Source organism: Lucilia sericata, unplaced genomic scaffold (genome assembly GCF_015586225.1).
Source record: "Lucilia sericata isolate MDLA Ls3-8-SP2 unplaced genomic scaffold, ASM1558622v1 Contig000158F_arrow, whole genome shotgun sequence".
NCBI lineage: Eukaryota > Metazoa > Arthropoda > Insecta > Diptera > Calliphoridae > Lucilia > Lucilia sericata.
This window is the reverse complement of record NW_023994188.1, coordinates 13,414-39,965: the sequence shown is the minus strand read 5'-3', so window position 1 is coordinate 39,965 and position 26,552 is coordinate 13,414. Positions and strand designations below refer to the sequence as shown.

General features: G+C 29.0%; 1 protein-coding gene across 3 annotated transcripts; it reads right to left on the bottom strand.

Moving 5' to 3' along the window:
• Positions 1-110: 110 nt before the first annotated feature.
• Positions 111-26,128, bottom strand: LOC119601332. Of its 3 annotated transcripts, none has more exons than XM_037952178.1 (9): positions 25,129-26,128; positions 23,393-23,571; positions 23,138-23,266; positions 22,850-23,039; positions 20,797-20,886; positions 20,556-20,685; positions 20,117-20,186; positions 12,528-12,557; positions 111-5,466 (listed from the first exon to the last, which is right to left on the bottom strand). In XM_037952178.1, the coding sequence occupies exons 1-9, from the start codon at positions 25,997-25,999 to the stop codon at positions 4,990-4,992; spliced, it is 2,166 nt and encodes a 721-aa protein (XP_037808106.1). In that variant the 5' UTR covers positions 26,000-26,128; the 3' UTR covers positions 111-4,989. The 3 variants fall into 3 exon arrangements, 2 of the variants coding, with proteins under 2 accessions (XP_037808106.1, XP_037808107.1); XR_005231213.1 differs by lacking the exon at positions 20,117-20,186 and adding an exon at positions 8,432-8,658 and having other exon boundaries at positions 5,405-5,466; positions 25,129-25,999; XM_037952179.1 differs by lacking the exon at positions 12,528-12,557.
• Positions 26,129-26,552: the final 424 nt, after the last annotated feature.

Sequence of the window (26,552 nt, the reverse complement as noted above, 5' to 3'; positions counted from 1 at the left end):
GGTGATTTTTTAAATGAATTTTTAAATTTTTGAAAAAAGTTTTCACGCATAGACATACGAACTAATTATAAAAAGCTAAATATATGTATATGCATAATTAATCCATAATTTTCTATCTGTGAAAGTTTTTTTAAAAAACACCTCAGAAACAGTGTAAACTTTAAAATCCAATATCTCCCGATTTTGACCTAACTTTTCAAAACGGAGTATGCCACTAGATTCTACGACCGAAAATTAAGTTCACGTGTTTCGGCGTCTTTCTGTGTGAAGCTATGAATACAACTGGAAGAAATGTGTCAAACTTTGTCGTTTGAAATATGTTTTTTTGGGGACCAAATGGCTTCATGTTATTTATTGGTTATCTGAACGTAAAACAGAGTTCTATTAAACTGGATCTTCAAACTAACAGATTAACCAATTATAAAAAATCTAGTAGGATGAAATATGACATTAAATATTTATTATTTCATTACAATTTCAGTCTTTTTAAGCTTTTCAATGTTAAAATATAATTTAAAATAATTATTTTTGGAGCCTATTTATTAAATTTTAAGAGCATATTTTGAGTTTTTTACGACATATTTAAAGCGCTTAAAACACTTTTTTCGGTTTCCCTGCTAATTATATACATATATCAGAATTTTCAATTCTATTTCAGAATCTTCAATTTATATTTCACAATTGTACTCCAATACTATCTATGCTTATCTACCCCTCTGAAAGACTATTTGTTGTTGTAATAGCTTAAACTGTACAATTTTAATCTGGGGGTTCTATATTTAGGTCTAATCCAAGGGGGTTAAGAAAAAGCTTTCGAAATACAATGTATTTAACATACAAATTCGAAATTTTTTCTTTCGCTCGAGTTACAGTTTAACCTAACAACCACCCCCCCCCCCCATTTTCTATTAGATTAGTCCATAAATTCATTGTGCTAAGTGAAATAGGGTAATTGGTATCATGGAAAGAATAGTAATGATGTACTCTTCCGAAACTAAATGATTTCCTACTCCGTTTTAAAAATCTCCAACTATTCATATTCCAATTCTATTTCAGAATCTTCAATTTATATTCATATAATTAGCTTCCAATTAAAATTGAAAAGTTTAAAAACCTCGTAATTCCTGAAATATTATTGATTATTGACGAAGTGTTCATTTTTGAATAAGACTGATTTGTGTTATATAAATAAATATATAGTATTATGTACGTGTCCTTAAATTATGTTTTATTATTAATTAATTTATTTTTAATTGCTTTAAACAATTGGCATATAGTTTTAGTATGTATGTAGTTAAATTAATGGGTGGAATGAATATTTTTTAGAGATCCTTGAATAAACAGTTAGTTTTAATTTTGTTCAGTTAAACTGGTTTTTCTTTAAAAATAAACTAACTAAATAATAAATTGTAATATATGAAAAGATATAGGCTGGGCTTTACAGTTCTCATTAAAGGAAGTTTTGTATTTTGTATGAAATTTACAAACTTAAGTAAAACTTTTTTTGCTTTAGTGTGAACTATAAAATCGGACCATAGTTCTTTATTATTATTTATTTTAATTGGAGAAGTTTTAAAATTAACAGATACAAAAACCAAGGTTATACAATTTCACTGAGACTTCTAAACTATTCAAAAAAATGTTTTAATTCAGAAATTGAAAACGATTTTTCTCTGAACCGAAAAGTAAATTTGAATTTGGAAATGCAAACTAATATACGAAGGGTCCATAGTGGACACTTCGTAAAGATGTAATGGCCATCTACAAAAGGAATTTCTATTATATCAGAACAGCTTTCCATGGGCCTAATTGAATCTAAACAAAGAAATGTAGATTAGAATGTTGCTGTTTTGGTCGATTTGTTTCTAAACTCTACCAAGGTTTATGTACCAATGGATGGAGAATATGTACAATCGGAATCTTCGAGTAATTGATAAACATCCTCCACATAAACTTGCTGCGAATGGATATCTACATTTAGCAGGACAGGGCGAAGTGACACATTAATAATGCTCAAAATAATTTAAAGATTTCAGGAATGAGAAAGATTGATCAGTTGGTTCAAGACCTGAAAAGCCCAACGGTTTTCGCCATCCTGATCTGCACTCGACGCGAGAAAAGCGGCAGTGTAATAGTGTGATACAGTGTTCTAGAGTCTAGACTCAAGTGCTAATATCTCAAAGGATAACGAGAGTTCTCAGAAGCACGTTATAAGACCATACTGATCCCGGTATTGCTAGACGGCACTGTGACCAGTGATGACAAGTTACATTCCGACGAGGAGGATATGCTGGTGGTGACTTCTAACATCATAAATACAGAACACGGCTTATGACTCTAAGAAGGTAAACGGTTTACCTTCATAGGTTTACCGTAAATCTGTGAAGGAAAATTCAATGAAAAATACTGTCAAAATACAAGCGTTCTCTTCGATATCCGTTGTCCTTGATTGTCACGTAAAAGTCGCTTAAGTTTAAACAAGACAGATTGGACTGAACACAACAAAAAGTAATGTATCGTGTACTTTTAGACTTTTCAAGTGCACTTATCTAAAGAAGAATTATAAAGATCAATCAAAAATCTAAATACCAAGAACACAGCCACATCCAGATCAACATCCTAACGTACTATAAAGTGGCAGAGTCAGACGCTGCTCTTTTATGGCAAGCGTTTGATATAATCAACCTCATTGATAACATAACTTGAGCTAAAAGTGACCCATAGACCTCAGGGTAGAATTACTACGGACATATGGCTCTTTTTAGAGTGGACAATCCTGGGGGCTTAGTGCAGCAACAAGAACGCTCTACTCTATTGCTTTATGCAGATCTCAGTATCTTTTGCAATAGGTAACCTTCAAGTACGATATTGATAGGATACTCTGGAAATACCATGCTTTTTCAAGCGAATCATGCCTATATCGCTCAGTGTAGTTGTCGCACACTCGAAGATCTTTTATGACATGTTACGGGTGGAGAGGGAGCTCCAACTTTATTATATAGTAGTTAGAATGATATCTCCGTCATGAGGCAGAATATGATCATACCGTTATTTGCAGGCAAATCATAACTTAGAATATTTAGGAAGTAATACCGATTAAGAATGAGACGTCAAATAACATTGGTCTGATCGCCTTTAAGTGATAACGACGACGCGCAAATTGCTCTTAAAGACTTCCAGCGAATGAAGACAAACTGCTGAGGTGACAATGAGTTGTTTAGAAGTCGTTGGGTAATTTAAACTGAATTGAGAGAACATTAGTTAATCCCCCTTTCATTGGGATCGTAATTGAACGTTGTATGTATTATGAATGAGAGTGAAATGATGAATAATTGGGTCGTGAGCATTATCTGAAAGAAATAATGTATTTGCAATTATCGGCTATGTAAGACACAAAATGGTTAGTGGACGTAGCACCTGCCATATAAGAAAAATTTTAAATTAAAATATCTGAGATTCATCAGTTTTTTCGAAGTCACTTTAGCTTCAATGTGAGTATTTAAGAATCAAAATTGGGCGTACTTGCAATAGGGGCCGTGGCTTGTGAATTGAATACAAATATGTTTATATCTGAGAAACTATTAGAGCTATAACCCTAAAATTTAGAACGAAAATATTTCACATCCATATACACATTTGGAGAAAAAAGGCGGGCTACCAATCGGGTGCTTGGCACCTCCCAAAACAATGAAACTATTAGAGGTAGAATCTTAAAATGTAACGTTATAATCCATTGAAGTTGTTGGTGTGACATCTCTCATATAAATTAAATACAAAGGTTCGCATATCTGAAAATATATTACAGCTAGAATCCTCAAAATCGTAAAGTGGGCTTTTTGTTTTTAGGATAACAAAGCACATAAAACAAGTAGGAAAGTATAATCGTTCATAAAACATTTATGAAGAATTTTACCTTAAATTCCATATATATTAAGGCAATTTATTGATGAAAGACGGATTTTTTATAAGAGTCTGTGTGTACATGGGATCTAGGGTCAATTATGGACCGATGCTATCAAAATTTGGTGGAGAGATTTAAGTTAGAAGTTAACTATGAAGAATTTCATTATAATGCTTGTGTTTAAAAGAAAGTTAAAAACTTTCGTAGTATTATTTAGACTAGGTGTCAATTATTGATCGATGCTATCAAAATTTGGAGGAAAGGTTTATGTTAGAAGTTAACTATGAAGAATTTCATCATAATGTTTGTGTTTAAACTGAGTTAACAACGTTCTTGTGCTTGCATGGGGCTAGGGTCAAATGAGCACCGATCATTACGAAAATCGAAAGTATTATTTAGACTTATGTATATAAAACTAAGTTTTTGTAGAGATACTAAATAATGAAACATAATAACGAGCTCCAAAATCCTCACTATAGTGGTGGAGGTTCTAAAAAAAAGCTTTTAGAAGAAGTACAATTTCGAAGATAACTGTAGATCACAAAAATTAGAAGCATATTTTGTGTGTTTATTCATATGAAACAAACATATCCTCTCTTAAATATAAACTCACATCCTTAAAATATGCTACACAAAACTAATAAGATCCTTTTTGAACGTTATTTCTTTGGTATATTTTTTTAAATTTAATTATGGTGGTTGATTGTAGGCTGTGTTTTTGATATTCTTTTGTTGGTTTTGTTTTAATTGAGCATAATTTGAATAACGGTAAATGTATGTCATATATTTTCAATATTTTGTTTTAACAATTATGTATAATGTGAGTGTGTCTTATTTTGAGTTTGTTTTTGCAAATTCTTCTTTGATTATCTTAAAATTAACATCAAATTGTTTAATATTTAATTTTTCTTTTAAGTTAGTATATATTTAAATTGTTAATTATTTAATTTATATTTAACAGTAATTCTTACTCTTTTTTGTTTGTAATTGTTTGCTTAATGTACGGATTTGTTTACAATGCATGTAGCTGTTGTGGCAATAAATTCAATTCATCCAATAGAGTTGATGGATAAACGATGGGGTTCATATTAGTCGGTGGCCGCATAGTAAACAACAGTTGATTTGCGACGAAAACCCAAATTGAAAAATGATGTTTCCGACTTTTTACGTTCATGTTCATGATCATTGCCAAAATATGAAAATAAACGACCGCCACCACTGCCAACTGGAGGAGCACGCAAACTGCTGCTATGGCTGCTGGAATGGTGGCCGCCAACAGCGCCACCGCCACCTGATGACGATAGGGAAAGACTAGAATGTTGTGGATGCTGCTGGTGATGTAAAGAGGAATGATGTGGTTGTTGTAGTGTTTGATGATGAGCATGATGTTGTTGTTGTTGTTGCGGTTTATTGTGATTGTTTTGTATAAAACCGGTAGGCGATAGATCAGTCATCTCACACGGCCAGAGGGTGACCGAAGATGGGACCTTATGTATCCCGTCCGATAATCTATAATGGTGGGATGCTGACCGGCTAACGAACCGTGGCGAGGACCTCGACCCCATCTTTGTTGTTGTTGTTTTTAAATTATTTGATTGTTGTGTTTTTTTATTAGTGTTATTTTCGTTTAGAGAAAATGAAAATTTAAAATAAAATTATATATTAATGGAAAGCCTTTAAAATAATATTCAAAAATTGTTTTTAGTTTAGTCTATTTCATTGCAAATGTTAAAATCCTAAAATTTAACAAATTTATTTAGAAAATGTTGAAAGACAAGCATTAAAAATAAACGCTAATAGTTAGTGATTTTTATTAAAATTTTGTAATTTTTGTTTTTAAATAGCTTATGGTACCAAATTTTATCTCATTTCAACATTTTCTATTTTATTTAAAATCGTATAAAAATATCGTTTGTTTATATTTTTTTTGGAATTTATTCTTGTTTATAGAATTTTTACTGATTTTACTGATAAAATGTGATTGAAAAAAAAATTATGTAGTTACTAAAAAAATAAATTATATTTTTATAAAGGAAGAGGAATAAAAATTATACAAGAAAAGCTAAAGTTTTTATTTACCAAAAGCAGTGGAACTAGTATTTACGCGTGTATTTGAAAATTCATAGTTGGTGTTAGGGGGGGAAAAAAGCATTAGATATAGTATATAAACAGACTTTAAGAGGATGTTAAGTAGTATTAGAGATTTAGAACTTACAGGAAGATGAAATAGTATCAAAAGATTTTGTTTTGTTTTTTATTATTAAATTAAAGAAAGCAGACACAAAGTACCACAAAAGTAATGCATTACAGAACAATAGTATTATAATTAACTACACGTTTACACACGAGGTTTTAAAATTGTGTATATAGATTTTTTAATATATATAATAGATATTTGAAGATAATAGATAACACTACTCAATAATAAAGGAGAAGAGTACAAGATTTTTTTATAAAAAACTTTGATAATGAAGTATGTTTTATAAATTTTTTAATTGTCCTTTTAAGACAGTTTTTTTAATAACAGACTTTTTTAACAATTTTATTTTCAATTCCATTTTTAGAACATTGTTTTCTACACAGTTTTCATTAGAAATGTGTAGATAATTTTCTTTAAAAGAGTGTAAATAGTTTTCTTTAGAAGTGTTTTGTGTATGCAGTTTTATTTAGGAAAGGGCCTTGTGTTTGCAGAAAAGTGTCATGTGTAGACAGTATTCGTTACAAAAGTGTCTTGTCTTAACAGTTGTCTTTAGAAAAGTTTCTTGTGTAGACAGTTTTCTTCAGAAAATGGACTTGTTAGACAATTTTCTTCACAAAAGTGTGTTGTGAAGACAAGTTTCCTTTGAAAAGTGTATTGTGTAGACAATTTTCTCTAGAAAAGTGTCGTATCAAGACAATTTTCTTTGAAAAAGTGTCTTGTATAGACAGATTTCTTCAGAAAAATGTGTAGACAGTTTTCTTTAAAAACGGTTCTTGTCAAGATAGTTTTCATTATAAAAGTGTCTTGCGTACACAGTAGACAGTATTCATTAGAAAATTACCTTGTGTAGACAGCTTTATTTGTAGAAATATCTTAAGTAAACAGTTTTCTTTAGAAAACTGAACTATCTTGTGTAGACAGTTTCTTTAGAAAAGTGTCTAGTGTAGATAGCTTTTTTTTATAAAAGTATCTTGTATAAACAGTTGTCTTTAGAAAACTATCTTGTGTAGACAGTTTTCATTAGAAAAGTGTCTTGTGTAGACAATTTTCTTTAGAATAGTGTCTTGTGTGGATAGTTGTATTTAGAAAATAGTCTTGTGTAGATAGTTTTCTTAAAAAAAAAAAAATTAGAAAAATTTCTTGTGTAGACCATTTTCCTTAGAAGTGTCTTTTATAAACAGTTTTCTATAGAGAAGTGTCTAGTATAGACAGTTTCTTTAGAATAATGTTGTGTGTCTTGTCTTGTGTAGACAGTGTTCTTTATAAAAGTGCATTGTGTAGTTTTCTTTAAAAAGGGTAGAAAGTTTTCTTTAGAAAAGTGTTTTGTATAGGCAGTTTTCTTTATAATAGGATATTTTGTGAACAGTTTTCTTTAGAAGTGTTTTAGACAGTTTTCTTTATAAAATTGTCTGGTGTAGACAGTTTCATTTAGACAAGTGTTTTGTGTTTTTAAAAAAGTTTCTTTTGTAGACAGTTTTCTTTAAAAAAGTGTCTTGTGTAGACATTTTTCTTCATAAAAGTGTCTTGTGTAGACAGTTTTCTTAGACCGTTTTCTTTATAAAAGTGTATTGTGTATTTTGTTTGAAACAGTATCTTGTCAGTGTTCTTTAGAAAACTATCGTATGAATGTTGTCTTTAGAAATATAACATGTTAAACCATGACAAAAATGCTTTTTCTCATGGCTTTTGCCTTTCAGATTCCTTTTGAAATTTATTTTATTATTTTAATCATTTCAATGTTCATTATCAAATATTTCTTTTAAAACATTGAGTAGTGTTAATTAAGTTTAAACTGCAAATAGTTTTAAGCTTAAATTCAAACTAAACTAAATTAAAGCTGCACTAAATTTGTTTTTATTGTAAGCTTATTGGAAGTCGAAATAAATATTTACAAGCCGTTTCCTTTACTAGAAAGTTAAAGAAATTGTAGATTTTTTTAAATTTATAAGTATTTTTAACCAAATTAAATAAAAGCTCACCCTTTATGATAAAGTGGCTTGAGAAATTGAGATATAAAACAAAAACTTGTATGTGGACTTTAGGGAATAATATTAAATATAAGAACGTTTTACGTTTTTAATTTATCTCATTTTGTAATAACGCTTAAGCGAAAGCATGAGTATTAACGGCATAATATTTTTGATTTGCATAAATCTGTTGAGATCTGTAAAAATTATTTATAATTTTGTATTATACAATAATTTACAAGTTTTATAAGAAAAAAAAAATAATATATTAAAGAAAATAATTTCCTAACCAGTAAAACCTATTTGTTCAAAAATTATTAATTAAAAAAAAAAAACGTTTTCATTTTGTTATTAATTACTTACCATTATTTCTTAATCCTTGTAATTTTTTTATATTAATAATATTTGTATTAAAATATTTATTTATCTTTTAATATTTGTGTATAATAATTGAGCAAAAATTTCATATATATTCATTGTTTTAATAGTTGTCGTAGTAGTAGTGTTTTTAATTATTTTTCTTTCAATACCTGGCCTATCTTGTTGGTGGTGAGGCAACGACCACATCACGTCTACAAAATGCAGGGCGACTAAATGTGATTGATTTTTTTGATTGGTTTGAGTTTTAAGTTTTCATGTAAATTATTTTGTTGGTGAAATTTTTTTTATAAGCATAGGAAATCCAATGGTTTTGTTATTGTTTAATATTTTTTTACATGGAAAGTGAAATAGAAAAGAATTTTTAGAAGCCAAAGTTATAGTTTAGTGTTTAAGATGGTTATATATTTAAAAATATATATTTTTTTGGAACTAAAGTGTTGAAAAATAAGGTTTAAAAAAGAAATTAAAAAAAATTATTTTAAGTTTCTATAGATAACTAATTATTTGAATAAAATAATTTAAAAAAATTAAATAGAATTTAGAGTGTCATTATTAGTTACAGTTTACGGAGTAAAGAGAGAGATTAAAAAAATGGTGCGTAATGGTTATTAATTTATAATTAAAAAAATCTTTGAAACAGAATTTAGATAAAAGATCAAATAAGATCAAGTCAAGCTCAAGACATTGTCTTTTCATGGCTATTTTTCAAATAACAGTTTCCGTTAGAACAGTGTCTTGCTAAGAAGGTTTCTTTAGAACATTTTCTTGTCACCGTATTGCAAGACAGTTTTCTTTAAAGAAGTGCATTACAGGCAGTTTTCTTTAGTACAGTATCTTGTCAAGACATTTTCTTTAGAACAGTTTCTAGTTAAGACAATTTTCCTTAGAACTGTGTCTTACAACACAGTTTTCTTAAGAACAACTTCAAGTCAAGACACTTTTCTTTAAAACAGTATCTTGACAAGTCTGTTTTCTTTCGAATAGCGTCTATATTTTTCTTTAGAACAGTGTATTGTCAAAACAGTTTTCTCTACAACAGTTTGTAGTCAAGACAATTTTCTTTGGAACTGTGTCTTACATGACAGTTTTCTTAAGAACGGCGTCTATTCAAGAAATGTTTCTTTAGTACAGTATCTTGCCATGACAGTTTTCTTGCCAAGTCAGTTTACTTTAAGACAGTTCTTGTCATAAGGTTATTTTTTTTAACATACATACAAGAAATTTTTCTTTAGAAAAGTGTATTAAAATACAGTGTTCCTTAGAATGGCTTTGTCAGAACAGCTTTCTTAAGAACAGTGTCTTGCTAAGAGAGGTTTCTTTACAATAATTTCTAGTCAAGAAAATTTTCGTTGCAACTGTGTCTTACGTACAGTTTTCTTAAGTACAGTGTCAAGACAATTTTCTTAGAACATGATCGGGTAAAGTCAGTATTCTTTAGAATAGTTTTTTTAAAACATTGTCTTGCCAAGACCACTTTGTTTTCAGCAGGGTTTTCTTATGACAGTTTTATTTGGAAAAGATATTTTGTCAAGAAAGTTGTCCTTAAAAAAGCATATTGACAGTTTCAGCAAAGTTGCCTTTTAAAGTTTTATTTAGAAAAGTTTTTATTGGAAAAGTGTTCTTTACAAAACTTCTAATTTTAAAAGCTTCTTTAGGAAAAGTTTTTTTTAGAAAAGTTTTTAAAAAAAGTTTTCTTTAGGAAGGTTTTCTTTAGGAAGGTTTTCTTTAGAAAAGTTTTTATTAAAAAAGTTTTCATTAAAAAAGTTTACCATAGAAAAGTTTTCTTTAGAAAAGTTTTCTTTAGAAAATCTTTCTTTAGAAATGTTTTCATTAGAAAAGTTTTCTTTAGACGAGCTTTCTTTAGAAAAGTTTTCTTTAGAAAAGCTTTCTTTAGAAAAGTTTTCATTAGAAAAGTTTTCTTTAGAAAAGCTTTCTTTAGAAAAGTTTTCATTGAAAATGTTTTCTTTAGAAAAGTTTTCATTGAAAATGTTTTCTTTACAAAAGTTTTCGTTAGAAAAGCTTTCTTTAGAAAGGTTTTCTTTAGACAAGCATTCTTTAGAAAAGTTTTCATTGAAAATGTTTTCTTTAGAAAAGTTTTCGTTAGAAAGGTTGAAAAGCTTTTTTAGAAAAGTTTTCATTAGAAAAGTTTTGTTCACAATAGGCTTCTTTAGAAAAGCTTCCTTTATAAAAGCTTTATTTAGAAAAGTTTTCATTAGAAGCGCTTTGTTTAGAAAAGTTTTCTTTAGAAGTTTTCCTTAAAAAAGTTTTCTTTAGAAGTTTCTTCAAAAAAGTTTTCATTAGAAAAGTTCTCTTTAGAAGAGCTTTCTTTAAAAAAGTTTTCTTTAGAAAAGTCATCTTTAGAAAAGTTTTCATTAGAAAAGTATTCTTTAAAAAAGTTTTCATAAGAAAAGTTTTCTTTAGAAAAGTTTTTTCCTTATAAATTCATTAGAAAAGCTTTCTTTAGAGAAGTTTTCATTAGAAAAGTTTTCTTTATATAAGTTTTCATTAGAAAAGTTTTCTTTAGAAAGTTTTCATTAGAAAGTTTTTTTATAAAAGTTTTCGTTAGAAAAGTTTTTTTTTATAAAAGTTTTCATTAGAAAAGCTTTCTTTAGAAAAGTTTTCTTTAGAAGAATTTTCATTAGAAAAGAATTGTTTACAAAGTTTTCCTTAGAAAAACGTTCTTTACAAGTTTTCTTTAGAAAAAATTTCCTCACAAAAGTTTTTTTTAGGAAAGCTTTAGTTAATAAAAAGTTTTATTCAGAAAAGATTCTTTAAAAAATATTAGTTTTCAAACAAAAGTTTTCTTTATAAAAGTTTATTTTAGAAAAGCTTCTGTTAAATAAGTTTTGTATATAAAGACTTTCTTTAAAAAAGCTTTTTTAGAAAAGCTTTCTATGGAATTTTTGATACTTTTCTTTTAGAAAAAATATTTTTAGTAATCCGAATATAGTGAAAATTTCAACACTTTTTAATCGACTAAAGACCTGTCTTTATCTAAATTCTGTAGAGCGATTTTTTAAAAGGTGTAAAAGGAGTTTTAGAAGATTTTGCAGCAGATTTAAAAGAAAAATCATCACACTTACCTTTTTAAGACGATTTTGAAGTGTTTATTTTTTTAATAAATATTTGAAATAAAATTGTAAAACTACTTTAAGCAGGTGTAAGTAATTACGTAAGGTAGTGAGTGAAAGAACTGAAGTAAAGTGAGAAACTATATTTTGCAATGAAGTATTGGAATAAGAATAAAAAAGTAATAATTTTAATACCAGTAGTAGTATAGTCTTTAAATCTGCCATATCCGAGAATTTGATTATTATTTTTTATTAATTTTTTTGTTTGTTTTGTTTGGAGGTAAATAAGTTTTTTTTTTTTTTTTTATAAAATTTGAAGTAGAGAGAACACAATACACACAAACACATATAAAAGAAATGTTTTAAAAAATATTGTTTTAACATTGATATTTTTTAATAAAAAAGAATTTGTTTTGTTTAAAAAATAGAGCATTACATTTCCAAAAAAAAGAAAATAAATAAAATTAAACAGATTATTAAACATTTATAAAAATTGGAAAATAAAAGAAAAATCAAACGTGTTTTTCTTTTAGAAACAATTAAGAAATGTTCAAATATTAAAAAAGAAACTCAATAAATTGAAGGTGAATTTCAATTGCAATAACAACAACAATGACACTCTGTTTTTCTTCTTTTTTCTAGAGATTTTTTTCGGCTTGGTAAACAACGCAATTTAATTAATTTTTAATTTTTTTTTAAATATTAAACAAAATGTTTTTTAACTTCAAAACAAATAATAAAACACAAACCATAAAATTGCTTCATTAAATTATTTTGTTTGCAAAATAAAAACTAAATTTTCAAATTCAATTCTTTAAAAAATGTAAGAAAAACCTAAAAATTCGTTGAAATTAGTTAACGAAAATAAAAAACAAATTAAATTAACAACAACCTGATCATAATAAAATAATTAAATTAAACACTCCTAAATTGTTTATTAAACAGTTTTCTTGTAATAAAAATAATGTTTTGTTTTTATTATTTTTGCTATTTGTTCTGAAACTCACCTCGCGTTGTGACCCAATAAGATGATATTTCTGTAAATATAATGGAAATATCGAAATTCGTTTTTTACAAGTGTTTGTTTTAGAAGCATTTTGTAAAAGAAAAGTTGTTTAAAAACTATTTGATTTCTTAAAAATATGTTTCATTTCTTAAAATGTTTTTTTTTTTTTGTTAAGCGCATTGTTTGTTTTATACATTTTTTGTTGAATTTGTTTATAATTTAAAACTAAATAAAAACACATGCAAAATTATAGAAACAAATTAATAATTTTGTAGTAATTGTTTTTGTTTTAGTCTTCAGAAAAAGAGGTTGCTTTGGTTTATAGATATTAAACACGATGTTATATCAAATTCGAAACCGTATTAAAAACTTGTGATTTAAGTTAAAAGGTTTATTCACGGCTGGTTAGTTATCGTATTATCACTTTTAAAAATGAAAATAACCGTTTTCTATCATTAACACCTGTTAATGTGAATTATTTTTAAGTAAAACATATTAAATAAAAAGCTTATATTTTGAAATTCTTTTCGAAATTTCTGTTATTAACATTGGAAAATATGTATATGAAATTCTTAAAAAAAGTAAACTTAGCACCTTAAATAACTTTTGGATGTTCCAATATTCGAATTTAGAAAATCTATAACATAAATTCGAAATTGAACATTTCGAACATACCTTCGTCTAGTCTATAGTCTAGTCTATAGTCTAGTCTATAGTCTAGTCTATAGTCTAGTCTATAGTCTAGTCTATAGTCTAGTCTATAGTCTAGTCTATAGTCTAGTCTATAGTCTAGCCTAGTCTAGTCTATAGTCTAGTCTATAGTCTAGTCTATAGTAGCTAGTCTAGTCTATAGTCTAGTCTATAGTCTAGTCTATAGTCTAGTCTAGTCTATAGTCTAGTCTATAGTCTAGTCTATAGTCTAGTCTATAGTCTAGTCTATAGTCTAGTCTATAGTCTAGTCTATAGTCTAGTCTATAGTCTAGTCTATAGTCTAGTCTATAGTCTAGTCTATAGTCTAGTCTATAGTCTAGTCTATAGTCTAGTCTATAGTCTAGTCTATAGTCTAGTCTATAGTCTAGTCTATAGTCTAGTCTATAGTCTAGTCTATAGTCTAGTCTATAGTCTAGTCTATAGTCTAGTCTATAGTCTAGTCTATAGTCTAGTCTATAGTCTAGTCTATAGTCTAGTCTATAGTCTAGTCTATAGTCTAGTCTATAGTCTAGTCTAGTCTAGTCTATAGTCTAGTCTATAGTCTAGTCTATAGTCTAGTCTATAGTCTAGTCTATAGTCTAGTCTATAGTCTAGTCTATAGTCTAGTCTATAGTCTAGTCTATAGTCTAGTCTATAGTCTAGTCTATAGTCTAGTCTATAGTCTAGTCTATAGTCTAGTCTATAGTCTAGTCTATAGTCTAGTCTATAGTCTAGTCTATAGTCTAGTCTATAGTCTAGTCTAGTCTAGTCTATAGTCTAGTAGTCTAGTCTCTAGTCTAGTCTATAGTCTAGTCTATAGTCTAGTCTATAGTCTAGTCTATAGTCTAGTCTATAGTCTAGTCTATAGTCTAGTCTATAGTCTAGTCTATAGTCTAGTCTATAGTCTAGTCTATAGTCTAGTCTATAGTCTAGTCTATAGTCTAGTCTATAGTCTAGTCTATAGTCTAGTCTATAGTCTAGTCTATAGTCTAGTCTATAGTCTAGTCTATAGTCTAGTCTATAGTCTAGTCTATAGTCTAGTCTATAGTCTAGTCTATAGTCTAGTCTATAGTCTAGTATAGCTAGTCATAGTCTAGTCTATAGTCTAGTCTATAGTCTAGTCTATAGTCTAGTCTATAGTCTAGTCTATAGTCTAGTCTATAGTCTAGTCTATAGTCTAGTCTATAGTCTAGTCTATAGTCTAGTCTATAGTCTAGTCTATAGTCTAGTCTATAGTCTAGTCTATAGTCTAGTCTAGTCTAGTCTGGTCTATAGTCTAGTCTATAGTATAGTCTATAGTCTAGTCTATAGTCTAGTCTATAGTCTAGTCTATAGTCTAGTCTATAGTCTAGTCTATAGTCTAGTCTATAGTCTAGTCTATAGTCTAGTCTATAGTCTAGTCTATAGTATAGTATATAGTCTAGTCTATAGTCTAGACTATTTTTTTTCTGCAAATCTACGGCATTTAAAGACTACATGCTGTACATCTTCTAACTCCGAGCAGGTGGGACAATAAGATGAATCAGCACGTTGAAATTTATACAGGTAAATTCTATAACCTCCATGTTTACAAGTTTACATCTCCATGTTTGCGTTCCACCCATTTTTTATTACTGGAATGGAGCTGTAAGACCATCGTCCTTTTTGGGTTTTTTCCCATCTACTTTGCCATTTTTGCATGGTTTCGTTGCTCTCGAAGATCATCCTATAGCGTCTATTCTCTCCTGCATTTCTTTCTGTATATCTCATCAGCTGATATATCTTGTAGGACAATTCCGGCAATTACTCATATTGCATCTAGAGATATGGTTATATATAGAGCTGTCTTAGGGTATGTAGCATACATTCCCTAAGACAGCTCTGTCGAAATAGGGACATTACGTTTTTCCTTGATATACTTATAATTGGCTTCACCCATATAGGTGTCCTATATAATAAAGATTGGTTTTCGAAAGAGGTCATTATATGGTAACTTTTTCCATTATTGTCCGAAATCTGCAGAATTTGAAAATTTTATCTAACATTTTTCTAACATTTTTTTTCTGTCAATGGCGATCCGATATTAATGAAAAATGGCAGATTGGTTTGATATACTTTACTCCATCGCTATAGTAATTTTTCTTAATTGTCTAATGTTCCAAAACTTAGTTTCCGATGTTCAAAAACTCAGTTCCTTAAAATTTAACAAGATGTTTGGATGTTATTTTGTCGAAATAATACCAGATAAATTATTATAACGTTTCACTGTCCTCTTCGCAGGCTCTGCGTATCCGTGTATCCACTCGGATGTACCACTCGTCCTCCTTTCTTCTTATAATATGACATATGATTTGTGAGATTTATTAACGACAAACCGATTTGATTTTTGAAAGAATGTATTTATGGGGACAAGGGTCAAATATGAATCAATCATTATAAAATTTCGTTAAGGTATTAAGTTTTATTCACTGAATTTCATCGTTTATGAACATAAACTTAATTTTTTAAAAGGAACATTGTATGTGGACTTTTACATCATACTTCTCACAGTATGATTTCTGGGTAGTTAGTATTAAATTGTGTGAAATTATCATTTGAGTGTTTAATTTCAAATTCCAATGGTAAAAATTAATAGAGGTTAAACAAAGATATTAACCGATTTTAACGAGAATCAGCAAAGTATACATAGAGAGACTTAGAACCTAATAAGGAACTAGAATATATACATATATCGCTTATTTACTTCAAGACGTGCATAATCCAAAATACGGGGTTTCTGAACTGATTAAAAAGTAAAAATTTAGTTTAAATTCAGAGGAGAATCATATTAAATCGTACTTTATATATCAGGTTTTTCCTTATATCCGGCGATCTTTTATTGTTTGAAAAACACCTGTAAGCTACTTTTTATAACAATCAATCTAAATATTTTTAAATATTTAATGAATTGCGAATGTTTATGGGCCGATCCAAAAATGATTCGAAGAATAATTTATATATAGCAAACATATTCCTGTTGAATATATGTGGGATCTATGTGCAATAAAGGGCCAATCCCAACAAATTTTTGCAGAATGATTTATCTATACACATAACATATTCATGATAGGAGAACATATCCTTATATATTAATGAAAAATGTGGCTTTCGGAAGTGGAGCTTATATGAGAGCTTGGAAATTTCGCAGTGTGGTTTACACTTTAAACACATTCATGACGAATTTTATCCCGATATATTTACTTAGTTATGAAATATGTATGTATATGTCCGTTTACATTATTATCGTAAGTGGGCCTTATATGAGAGCTATGAAAATCTATGGACCGATCCGCAAAATATTTTGCAGAGTAATATTTATAAATTTTATTATGTGGAATTTGATTCTGATATCTTTATTTCTTAAATATTTTTGTACATTTAAGTGATTTTCGGAAGTAAACTCTATATTGGAGCTACGACCAATTATGGACCTCCAATGCCGTTTTACTCAACACGATTTTTTTTATTTATGACGATCTTGTAGTAAATGAACGATATATACTTTTCTGGCTCTTTTTATGACCAATATTTCGATGTGTTGCAAACGGAATGATAAAATCAATACACCCCCAATATTTTTTGAAAATACAATTAAAAAATCTGGATGAAATTTAAATTATGTATAAAATTTGGAGAAATATTAAGATTTTCTTCAATATTAAAGAGAATTACTAAAGTTTTGAAACTTTATTTAATTATTTTTTCTCGGATTACTTTCATATTGTAACCAATTTGCCTAAATAAATACAATTTCAAATAGATAAAAATTAAATAATATTACAAAATAATAAATAACCTTTTTCTTAGAACGAAAAAATGAAACGAACTTATTTCAACAACATGCTTTTATAGGTGCTCAACTTTTAATAATTTACCAAGGAAAGCAGGTGTGCTTAATATACAATATAAAAGTAAAAACCAACAAAAGAAAAGGACATTATAATTAATATATACAAAATAGTTATCTATATAAAACAACTATTGATTTTTGGTTTCCACAAAAATGCAATAACGATTTATTGGAAACCAACAAAAAAATTTTAGACTACAGCCGCAATTAAGGTGAGACTATTTAAGTTTTGTTAACATTTTAAAAAGGGATAAAAAATATACTAATATAATAAAGTATGTAGAATTACAACAATTTAACATATGTTTGTATGTCTGTATTTATAAAGTTATAAGTTGATATATAAATAATTAAACGTTTAATTGAAATAACGACTAATTTCAAAATAGAACTTTTGTTTTTTTAATATTACACAACATCGATAATACAACACGACGATTATTTGTCAATCAATAAATCCATCAAATCAATCAAACCTTTTACACATGTTTAATTAACACTGTTTCAAACAACAGCAAAAACTTTACAAAAAAGAGAATTTACAAAGTGTTTATAAGTAGTAGAGACAGAGAGCGGAGAGATAGAGGCAGAAAAAACAATTCAGTATTGTTTTATTGAAATTTATTTATTTTTTTTTTGCAAAAAGTATTAACTTACAACAGCCTTTTTAACTCAAGAACAATATAACGGCAATAAGGACTACAGATAAATTAAACTTTATTTAAAATAGTTTAATTTATATTGTATTTTTAGAACAGTAGATTTTGTTGTTAATATAATTAACTTTTAAGTTTATTTTTTAGATAGAAAGAGAGTGAAACGACAGTAGCGATTAATTAACAACTAAAAAAAATCAAATTAAAATGTTTCGTTAAAAAAATTAAACAATTGATCAGTTTAGTTGTTCAGTAAAAATCTTTTTTTTTTTTTGTTTTGTTTGTTTAATGTTTAAAGAATTTATTTTAAATTATTACTATTAGTTGGTGTTGGTAAAAACAAAGCAGTTTTGTTGTTGCTTAATTTGCTGCACGACATTTATTGCATTGTATTTAGCACAGTGGGTTAAGAAAGAATAAAATTATGAGTAAGTTATAATAATATTAATATTATGTATTGTTTTAAAAAGATTAAAAGGAAACTATTAGTTTTTATTGGTATTTAAAGCTACATTATCGTAATTTGATCATGTGACCAAAACCAACCAAAATGCACAATCGAATTATTGAAAACCAAATTCATCTCAGACTATATGTAAAGTAGGAGTTTGTTGAACTCCAGACCTTTTAACATCATCAATCACTTTAAGCACCGGTTGCAAAGTGAAATTATGATCATGATCGTAAAAACTCTTGCTAGATACTTTGGGACAGGAACATGGAGTACACAATGGCGATAAACGAAGGTAAATGGGAATTCTGTCTGTAATTATGCAACGGATCACATTGCACCAAATGGCAGTCACAGAAGACACGCAAAATAAAATCCAAAATTAGCAAACCAAATTTGTCTGATGTACCGATTGGATCTTTCGGGGCACACAAATACCATGTAAATTTGGGAAGAATCAATCAATCACAGCTCAACATCAGATGTTAGTTAGTTAGTTAGTTAGTTAGTTAGTTAGTTAGTTAGTTAGTTAGTTAATTAGTTAGTTAGTTAGTTAGTTAGTTAGTTAGTTAGTTAGTTAGTTAGTTAGTTAGTTAGTTAGTTAGTTAGTTAGTTTGTTAGTTAGTTAGTTAGTTTGTTTGTTTGTTGTTTGTTAGTTAGTTAGTTAGTTAGTTAGTTAGTAGTTAGTTAGTTAGTTAGTTAGTTAGTTAGTTAGTTAGTTAGTTAGTTAGTTAGTTAGTTAGTTAGTTAGTTAGTTAGTTAGTTAGTTAGTTAGTTAGTTAGTTAGTTAGTTAGTTTAGTTAGTTAGTTAGTTAGTTAGTTAGTAGTTAGTTAGTTAGTTAGTTAGTAGTTAGTTAGTTAGTTAGTTAGTTAGTTAGTTAGTTAGTTAGTTAGTTAGTTAGTTAGTTAGTTAGTTAGTTAGTTAGTTAGTTAGTTAGTTAGTTAGTTAGTTAGTTAGTTAGTTAGTTAGTTAGTTAGTTAGTTAGTTAGTTAGTTAGTTAGTTAGTTAGTTAGTTAGTTAGTTAGTTAGTTAGTTAGTTAGTTAGTTAGTTAGTTAGTTAGTTAGTTAGTTAGTAGTTAGTTAGTTAGTTAGTTAGTTAGTTAGTTAGTTAGTTAGTTAGTTAGTTAGTTAGTTAGTTAGTTAGTTAGTTAGTTAGTTAGTTAGTTAGTTAGTTAGTTAGTTAGTTAGTTAGTTAGTTAGTTAGTTAGTAGTTAGTTAGTTAGTTAGTTAGTTAGTTAGTTAGTTAGTTAGTTAGTTAGTTAGTTAGTTAGTTAGTTAGTTAGTTAGTTAGTTAGTTAGTTAGTTAGTTAGTTAGTAGTTAGTTAGTTAGTTAGTTAGTTAGTTAGTTAGTTAGTTAGTTAGTTAGTTAGTAGTTAGTTAGTTAGTTAGTAGTTAGTAGTTAGTTAGTTAGTTAGTTAGTTAGTTAGTTAGTTAGTTAGTTAGTTAGTTAGTTAGTTAGTTAGTTAGTTAGTTAGTTAGTTAGTTAGTTAGTTAGTTAGTTAGTAGTTAGTTAGTTAGTTAGTAGTTAGTTAGTTAGTTAGTTAGTTAGTTAGTTAGTTAGTTAGTAGTAGTTAGTTAGTTAGTAGTTAGTTAGTTAGTTAGTAGTTAGTTAGTTAGTTAGTTAGTTAGTAGTTAGTTAGTAGCTTAATTCAATTAGATTTACAATTGCAATTTCTAAAATAATACATAATACTTAATATTTTAAACTTTCTAAGCCCACTGTACATTGCATATAATAACTATGAAAACTAAGAGCATTTTCATATATATTTTTTATATTTAAACTACTAATAAACGGTATAAAATATTTAACAATAAACAGCTGTTTTATTAAACGTATTAATTCTGCTTATTGTTTATTGATTTCAGGTTAGTTTTTTTGTGTTTTTTTGTTATTTTTTCTGTTTAATTTAAAAACGCCTACCGAGTGTGTATAATGAATTTCAGCTAATTCACAACAACATTGGTAACGTAGTATAGCACGACCACTTTTTCTGAAAGGAAGTTAGTTTTTTGGGTTTGATTTATAATTATAATTTGTTGTTTTCCACAAAAAAATTATTAATACAAAAATTTTGTAAAAGAAAACGAAAAAAGAAATTAATTATTTTAAAATTTTTGTTTGTTTAAGTAGTTATTCATAATAATAGTTAAATAACATTAACAATTTTATTTAGCTATAAGTATTTAATAAAAAACATAGTTTAGCATATTTACTTTTAAATATAATAATTTTAATTAGGGAAATATATTTACTATATATTTATATAATAATAATATTAAGAAAAAAGTAATAATGATAGTTAAATAATAAAATAAATGAAGTTTAATTGAGTGTAATAATAAAAAAAAAACAAACTTACCTTAATAATCTGGTTATATAATCTGGCCAATTTTCAGGAAACATTACCAAAAAGAAACCAACTGCAATTAGTATCACACCAGCCAATTTCATGCCAGCAAATGTAGCACCATATAAAACAACATCCAATGCTTTAATTTAAGAAAATAAAGACATTTATTAATTACACACATAACTTCAGTTGCAAAAATGTTTGTATTTACAGAATATAATATTACAGCGTTAATTAATATTTCATTTACCTCCTGAAACAGGAACTGCTGTAATTAAACCTAATGTTACAAACATATTGTATGTAACAGCTGAGCTAAATTGCATTAATATGTGAAAAACTGGAGTACATGGAAAGAGAAAGGAAATTAATGATTAAATATTAAAGCAATGAAACAATATTTAACAAATATGAATGTTAACAATTGTCTTATTTTTCGACAACTACTGAAATATTGTGTAAAAATAGTAAATAAACGTAAACGTTATTCAATTCATATGCATTAAGATTAAGTATTGTCGAGTTTAGGTTTCAAATGCAGTTCTCAAGGACCCACCAGTGCTGGGATGAGCAAAACTAGAACTGAACTAGAATTTGACTAGAACTGAAGTAAAACTGAACTAGAACTGAATTAGAACTGAACTAGAACTGGACTAGAACTGAACTATAACTGAACTAGAACTGAACTAGAACTGAATTAGAACTGAACTAGAACTATACTAGAACTCAACTAGAACTGAACTAGAACTGAACTAGAACTGAACTAGAACTGAACTAGAACTGAACTAGAACTGAACTAGAACTGAACTAGAACTGAACTAGAACTGAACTAGAACTGAACTAGAACTGAACTAGAACTGAACTAGAACTGAACTAGAACTGAACTAGAACTGAACTAGAACTGAACTAGAACTGAACTAGAACTGAACTATAACCGAACTAGAACGGAAGTAGAACTGAACTAGAGCTGAACTAGAACTAAACTAGAACTAAACTAGAACTGAACTAGAACTGAACTAGAACTGAACTAGAACTGAACTAGAACTGAACTAGAACTGAACTAGAACTGAACTAGAACTGAACTAGAACTGAACTAGAACTGAACTAGAACTGAACTAGAACTGAACTAGAACTGAACTAGAACTGAACTAGAACTGAACTAGAACTGAACTAGAACTGAACTAGAACTGAACTAGAACTGAACTAGAACTGAACTAGAACTGAACTAGAACTGAACTAGAACTGAACTAGAACTGAACTAGAACTGAACTAGAACTGAACTAGAACTGAACTAGAACTGAACTAGAACTGAACTAGAACTGAACTAGAACTGAACTAGAACTGAACTAGAACTGAACTAGAACTGAACTAGAACTGAACTAGAACTGAACTAGAACTGAACTAGAACTGAACTAGAACTGAACTAGAACTGAACTAGAACTGAACTAGAACTGAACTAGAACTGAACTAGAACTGAACTAGAACTGAACTAGAACTGAACTAGAACTGAACTAGAACTGAACTAGAACTGAACTAGAACTGAACTAGAACTGAACTAGAACTGAACTAGAACTGAACTAGAACTGAACTAGAACTGAACTAGAACTGAACTAGAACTGAACTAGAACTAAACTAGAACTGAACTGAACTAGAACTGAACTAGAACTGAACTAGAACTGAACTAGAACTGAACTAGAACTGAACTAGAACTGAACTAGAACTGAACTAGAACTGAACTAGAACTGAACTAGAACTGAACTAGAACTGAACTAGAACTGAACTAGAACTGAACTAGAACTGAACTAGAACTGAACTAGAACTGAACTAGAACTGAACTAGAACTGAACTAGAACTGAACTAGAACTGAACTAGAACTGAACTAGAACTGAACTAGAACTGAACTAAAACTGAACTAGAACTGAACTAGAACTGAACTAGAACTGAACTAGAACTGAACTAGAACTGAACTAGAGCATAAATAGAAACAAAACTGAACTAGAACTGAATTTGAACTAAAACTGAAATAGAAATAAAACTGAACTAGAACTGAACTTTTTAAAAATATTACTTTAAAATATTTTAAGCGAAAATATGTTTTAAAATTCGTTATACAGAGAGTACAGTTTTTTGTCTTATATGCAATGTAAATTCGTTTAATTTTCCAAATAATATAAATAATATTTAAATAGTATAATCAAAAATAGTATAACCACAAACAAGATTATTTTTAATTAATTGGCAGGTGTGTCAATCTATTTTTAAGAGTAAATTAATAATCACCCGTGCATCATGTAAGTACTCACCCAATAACAATATACTAGCAATCAATAATATAATCCAAGGCATACGATCTGATGGCATTATTTCAGTGCCAGTCAAATATAAAGCCACACATATTGGCCACATGAGTAGAGCATTTAGAAAACCTAATGTAGTAAAAGCAAAAGCAATTTGTCCAACAGGCGGATCACCCATCACTTTGCGGAACATAACCTTGATTAAAAATGTAATAAAGGAAATAATTAAAAACATTTTTACAACAAACAAAACAATAATAACATCACACAGGTGTTAAAATGTCAACAACATACTCGAAACACTGCATAACAAGCTGCTGCCAAAGTGGCCAAAACCACGCCACTCAATGTACGACTTTCCGTAATGCCATCCATATAAGCCAACAGTGCAATGCCAGTATCACACAATATGACAGCAACAATCTGGCACAAAGAGTAAAGAAACAAAAAATAAGTAAACATGAATGTTAAAATAGATATAACACTGAGTGGGAAAATGTTCTGTTTTTAATGGCATAATTTAATTTTTTTCTTCTCATCACTACTTACCCGCACTCCTACAAATTGTTCGTGCAATATAACCCAGGATAAAAGGTAAACACATGCCACATTGGTGGCAAACAATGCCATGGCATCGGTGGCAAATAAGACACGCAGAGATAACGTATAAAGGTAAGTGGTTAAAAGCCATAGTATACAAAATGATAGGCAACGATTGAGAAAACGTCCTGTTGATATTATTATAAATAGTTATGTAGATTTTTACGCACATGTACATATACACGGAAATACAAGCAAATATTTACAGGTCCCCGGGTAGATATAGAATAAAATAAAATAAGAAAGAAAATATGTATAATAATAAATACTGTAAATACTTATTTACTTTATGCTGTTACAAGTATTTGTTTTCTGTACTCGACCTAGTTGAAAATAACTTGTCCCAGCAGACTTCTACAAATATATATATATTTGGTGAAAATTGCGCGGTTTTGTTATAATTGGGCAAAGTCTACAAATTGCATTTCTCCTATTCCGGATAGATAGATAGATAGATAGATAGATAGATTGATAGATAGATAGATAGATAGATAGATAGATAGATAGATAGATAGATAATAGATAGATAGATAGATAGATAGATAGATAGATAGATAGATAGATAGATAGATAGATAGATAGATAGATAGATAGATAGATAGATAGATAGATAGATAGATAGATAGATAGATAGATAGATAGATAGATAGATAGATAGATAGATAGATAGATAGATAGATAGATAGATAGATAGATAGATAGATAGATAGATAGATAGATAGATAGATAGATAGATAGATAGATAGATAGAGATCTACAATATAGGGTTGTTGAAACAAAACCATACAAGAAGGAATGAAACCGCCAAATGAATATCTAGAGTAACAGTTGGCGGAACATTTAGCATTCGATGACCATTCAAAACTGGGTGTGGCCTTGGCAAATAACGGATATACCATTCGAGCTTCGAACGGATAAACCCGAGCGAGCTTGTTTGCTCAACCTTAGCCAGAGTAATATAATGCCAGGTCAGTGAATATTATACGCATACCGTCTATTAAGTGATTTATTTTAAAATAAAACCAAGGGACCCTGAACTTGGACAAAGGAAAAGTTCGATCCCACTAGTCAACAAAAATGTGTAGGTTTGGTATTTAGGAAAAACAAAAGGGATAAACTACTGGTGGAATGACACCATAGTACCATTGAATAATAAATGCTTGGGGGCCTGAAGACACTTCAAAGGAAGTATATCTCGTCCCAACCATATAGCAATGAGATAATTATTTCATTAGGCAAGTAAATATATTAGCTTTAAGTAGCTATGTAAAGAAGCAGATTCCAATCCTTTGTGAACCAGGTGGTACCCATGTATATGTGCCAGGACCCTTGCTGTGAAATATCATGTATAATATAATATTTGATCTTAAACTACAATAACTACTATGCTGGGCAAGATTCATAGTTGAAGAACAACTGAAAGCAAACGAAGCTATTAATATGATAGGGAAAAGTCTAACTTAAATAAACCTCTACCTAGCAGTTTCATCAAAATATTTTCAACCAAAATAAATCCCAATTCTAATAAAATATCACTTCAAGAATATTAACATCCCAAATTAAAATATTTTTAAATTTAAATAAAATTCTTTAAAATAATAAAAATCACAAAAATATCAAAATTTCGGATTTCTTAAAATTTTATTTCCTAATATTTAAATTTATACATTTATCCTATTACTTACCCACAGTAAATCCTCGATCACGAAAACCTCTCAACACATCACCTAATATTTCGCCTGGCTTATCACATTTTCTCAGAGAAACTCGTCCCAAAATATAGATGGGAAAGAATAACAAAGAGAAATTTGTAAAAAACCAAGCGGCAAAAAAAGGTGCACTAAATATATTTGATGGCATGGGTGGATCTGGTGGCACATGGAATATTTTCGTTGCATCCTCTACATCGGTTACACTAATCGATGTATCACTAATGGGTATAAGAGAATCTAATGCAACGGCATCATCATTGTTGACCAAATTCAAGTCATTACCGCTCACAGCCAATGTATCGAAATCATCTAGGGCCGATATGTAGGAGCTGCGATTTAAATACAATAACTTAATGCAGTGTGTGGCACCAACCCATGATGCTGTCACTAGTATAGTAACACATACACCAAAATACATTTTTTGTGCCAATTCAGAACAACAGGTTTCTTTGCAGGCTTTAAGGCGGGGGAAACGTGATGTGGTATTATCATTTTGACCAGGGTCTGTGGGTGTATCGGAATCATTGCCACCGCTGGTGTTACCACCACCACCACCTGCCGCACCAACACCGCCTCCCCCTCCCGCCACGCTTACAGCTCTAGTTAATGCAACAGGGCAGGTTGATTCAGGATGTATAGTTATTACTTCATTAGGATCATTTTGGCTTGAAGATATTGAATCTTGGTGGGCTATTTGAGGATTGCTTGTATTTAGAATATTTGTAAAACCACCACCACCACCGTATGGACCATTTGGAGAATCTCCGGTGACCACCACCGATGGTGTACGAACTCGATGTTGTTTTGGATTAAAAATTGCTGGTATTTCACCGTCTCGTGTCATTTCGCTAAAGTTGTTGTTTTTTTAATTGCTTTAACAAGGACGTCGGTTCACACACATAATGGTGTGTCAGATTGTGGTCAAATATTTTGCATTATTTTTTCGAACTTTATAATGTGACGATATGTGCAAATTAACTGAAAGAAATCAAGGGAGAAATTATGAATTAATTTATGAGTATAAATTAAATAAATCGCTTGAATATGTATATCTATATGAAAAAAATCCGGTATTAAACAATTGTTCTAACAAATTCATACATATAGCCACCATACATCTGGTAGTCCATATATTTTACACCACTTTAGTGGGTATATTGGATTTGTGCTGAAGTTTGTAACGCATAAAATTAATGGGCCTATACCCACCTTAAAGTATACTAATCAGCTCAGACTCATTTTCTAAGTTGATTAAGGCATATATGTATGTCCGTCTGTCTGTTTGTCCATGTACCTTGTAATCAAACTACAGGTCACATTTTGAAGATACTTTTGACCCAAGGACAAACCCTATTGATTTTGGATTGGTTCATTATTTCCCTTAGCTCCCATACAAA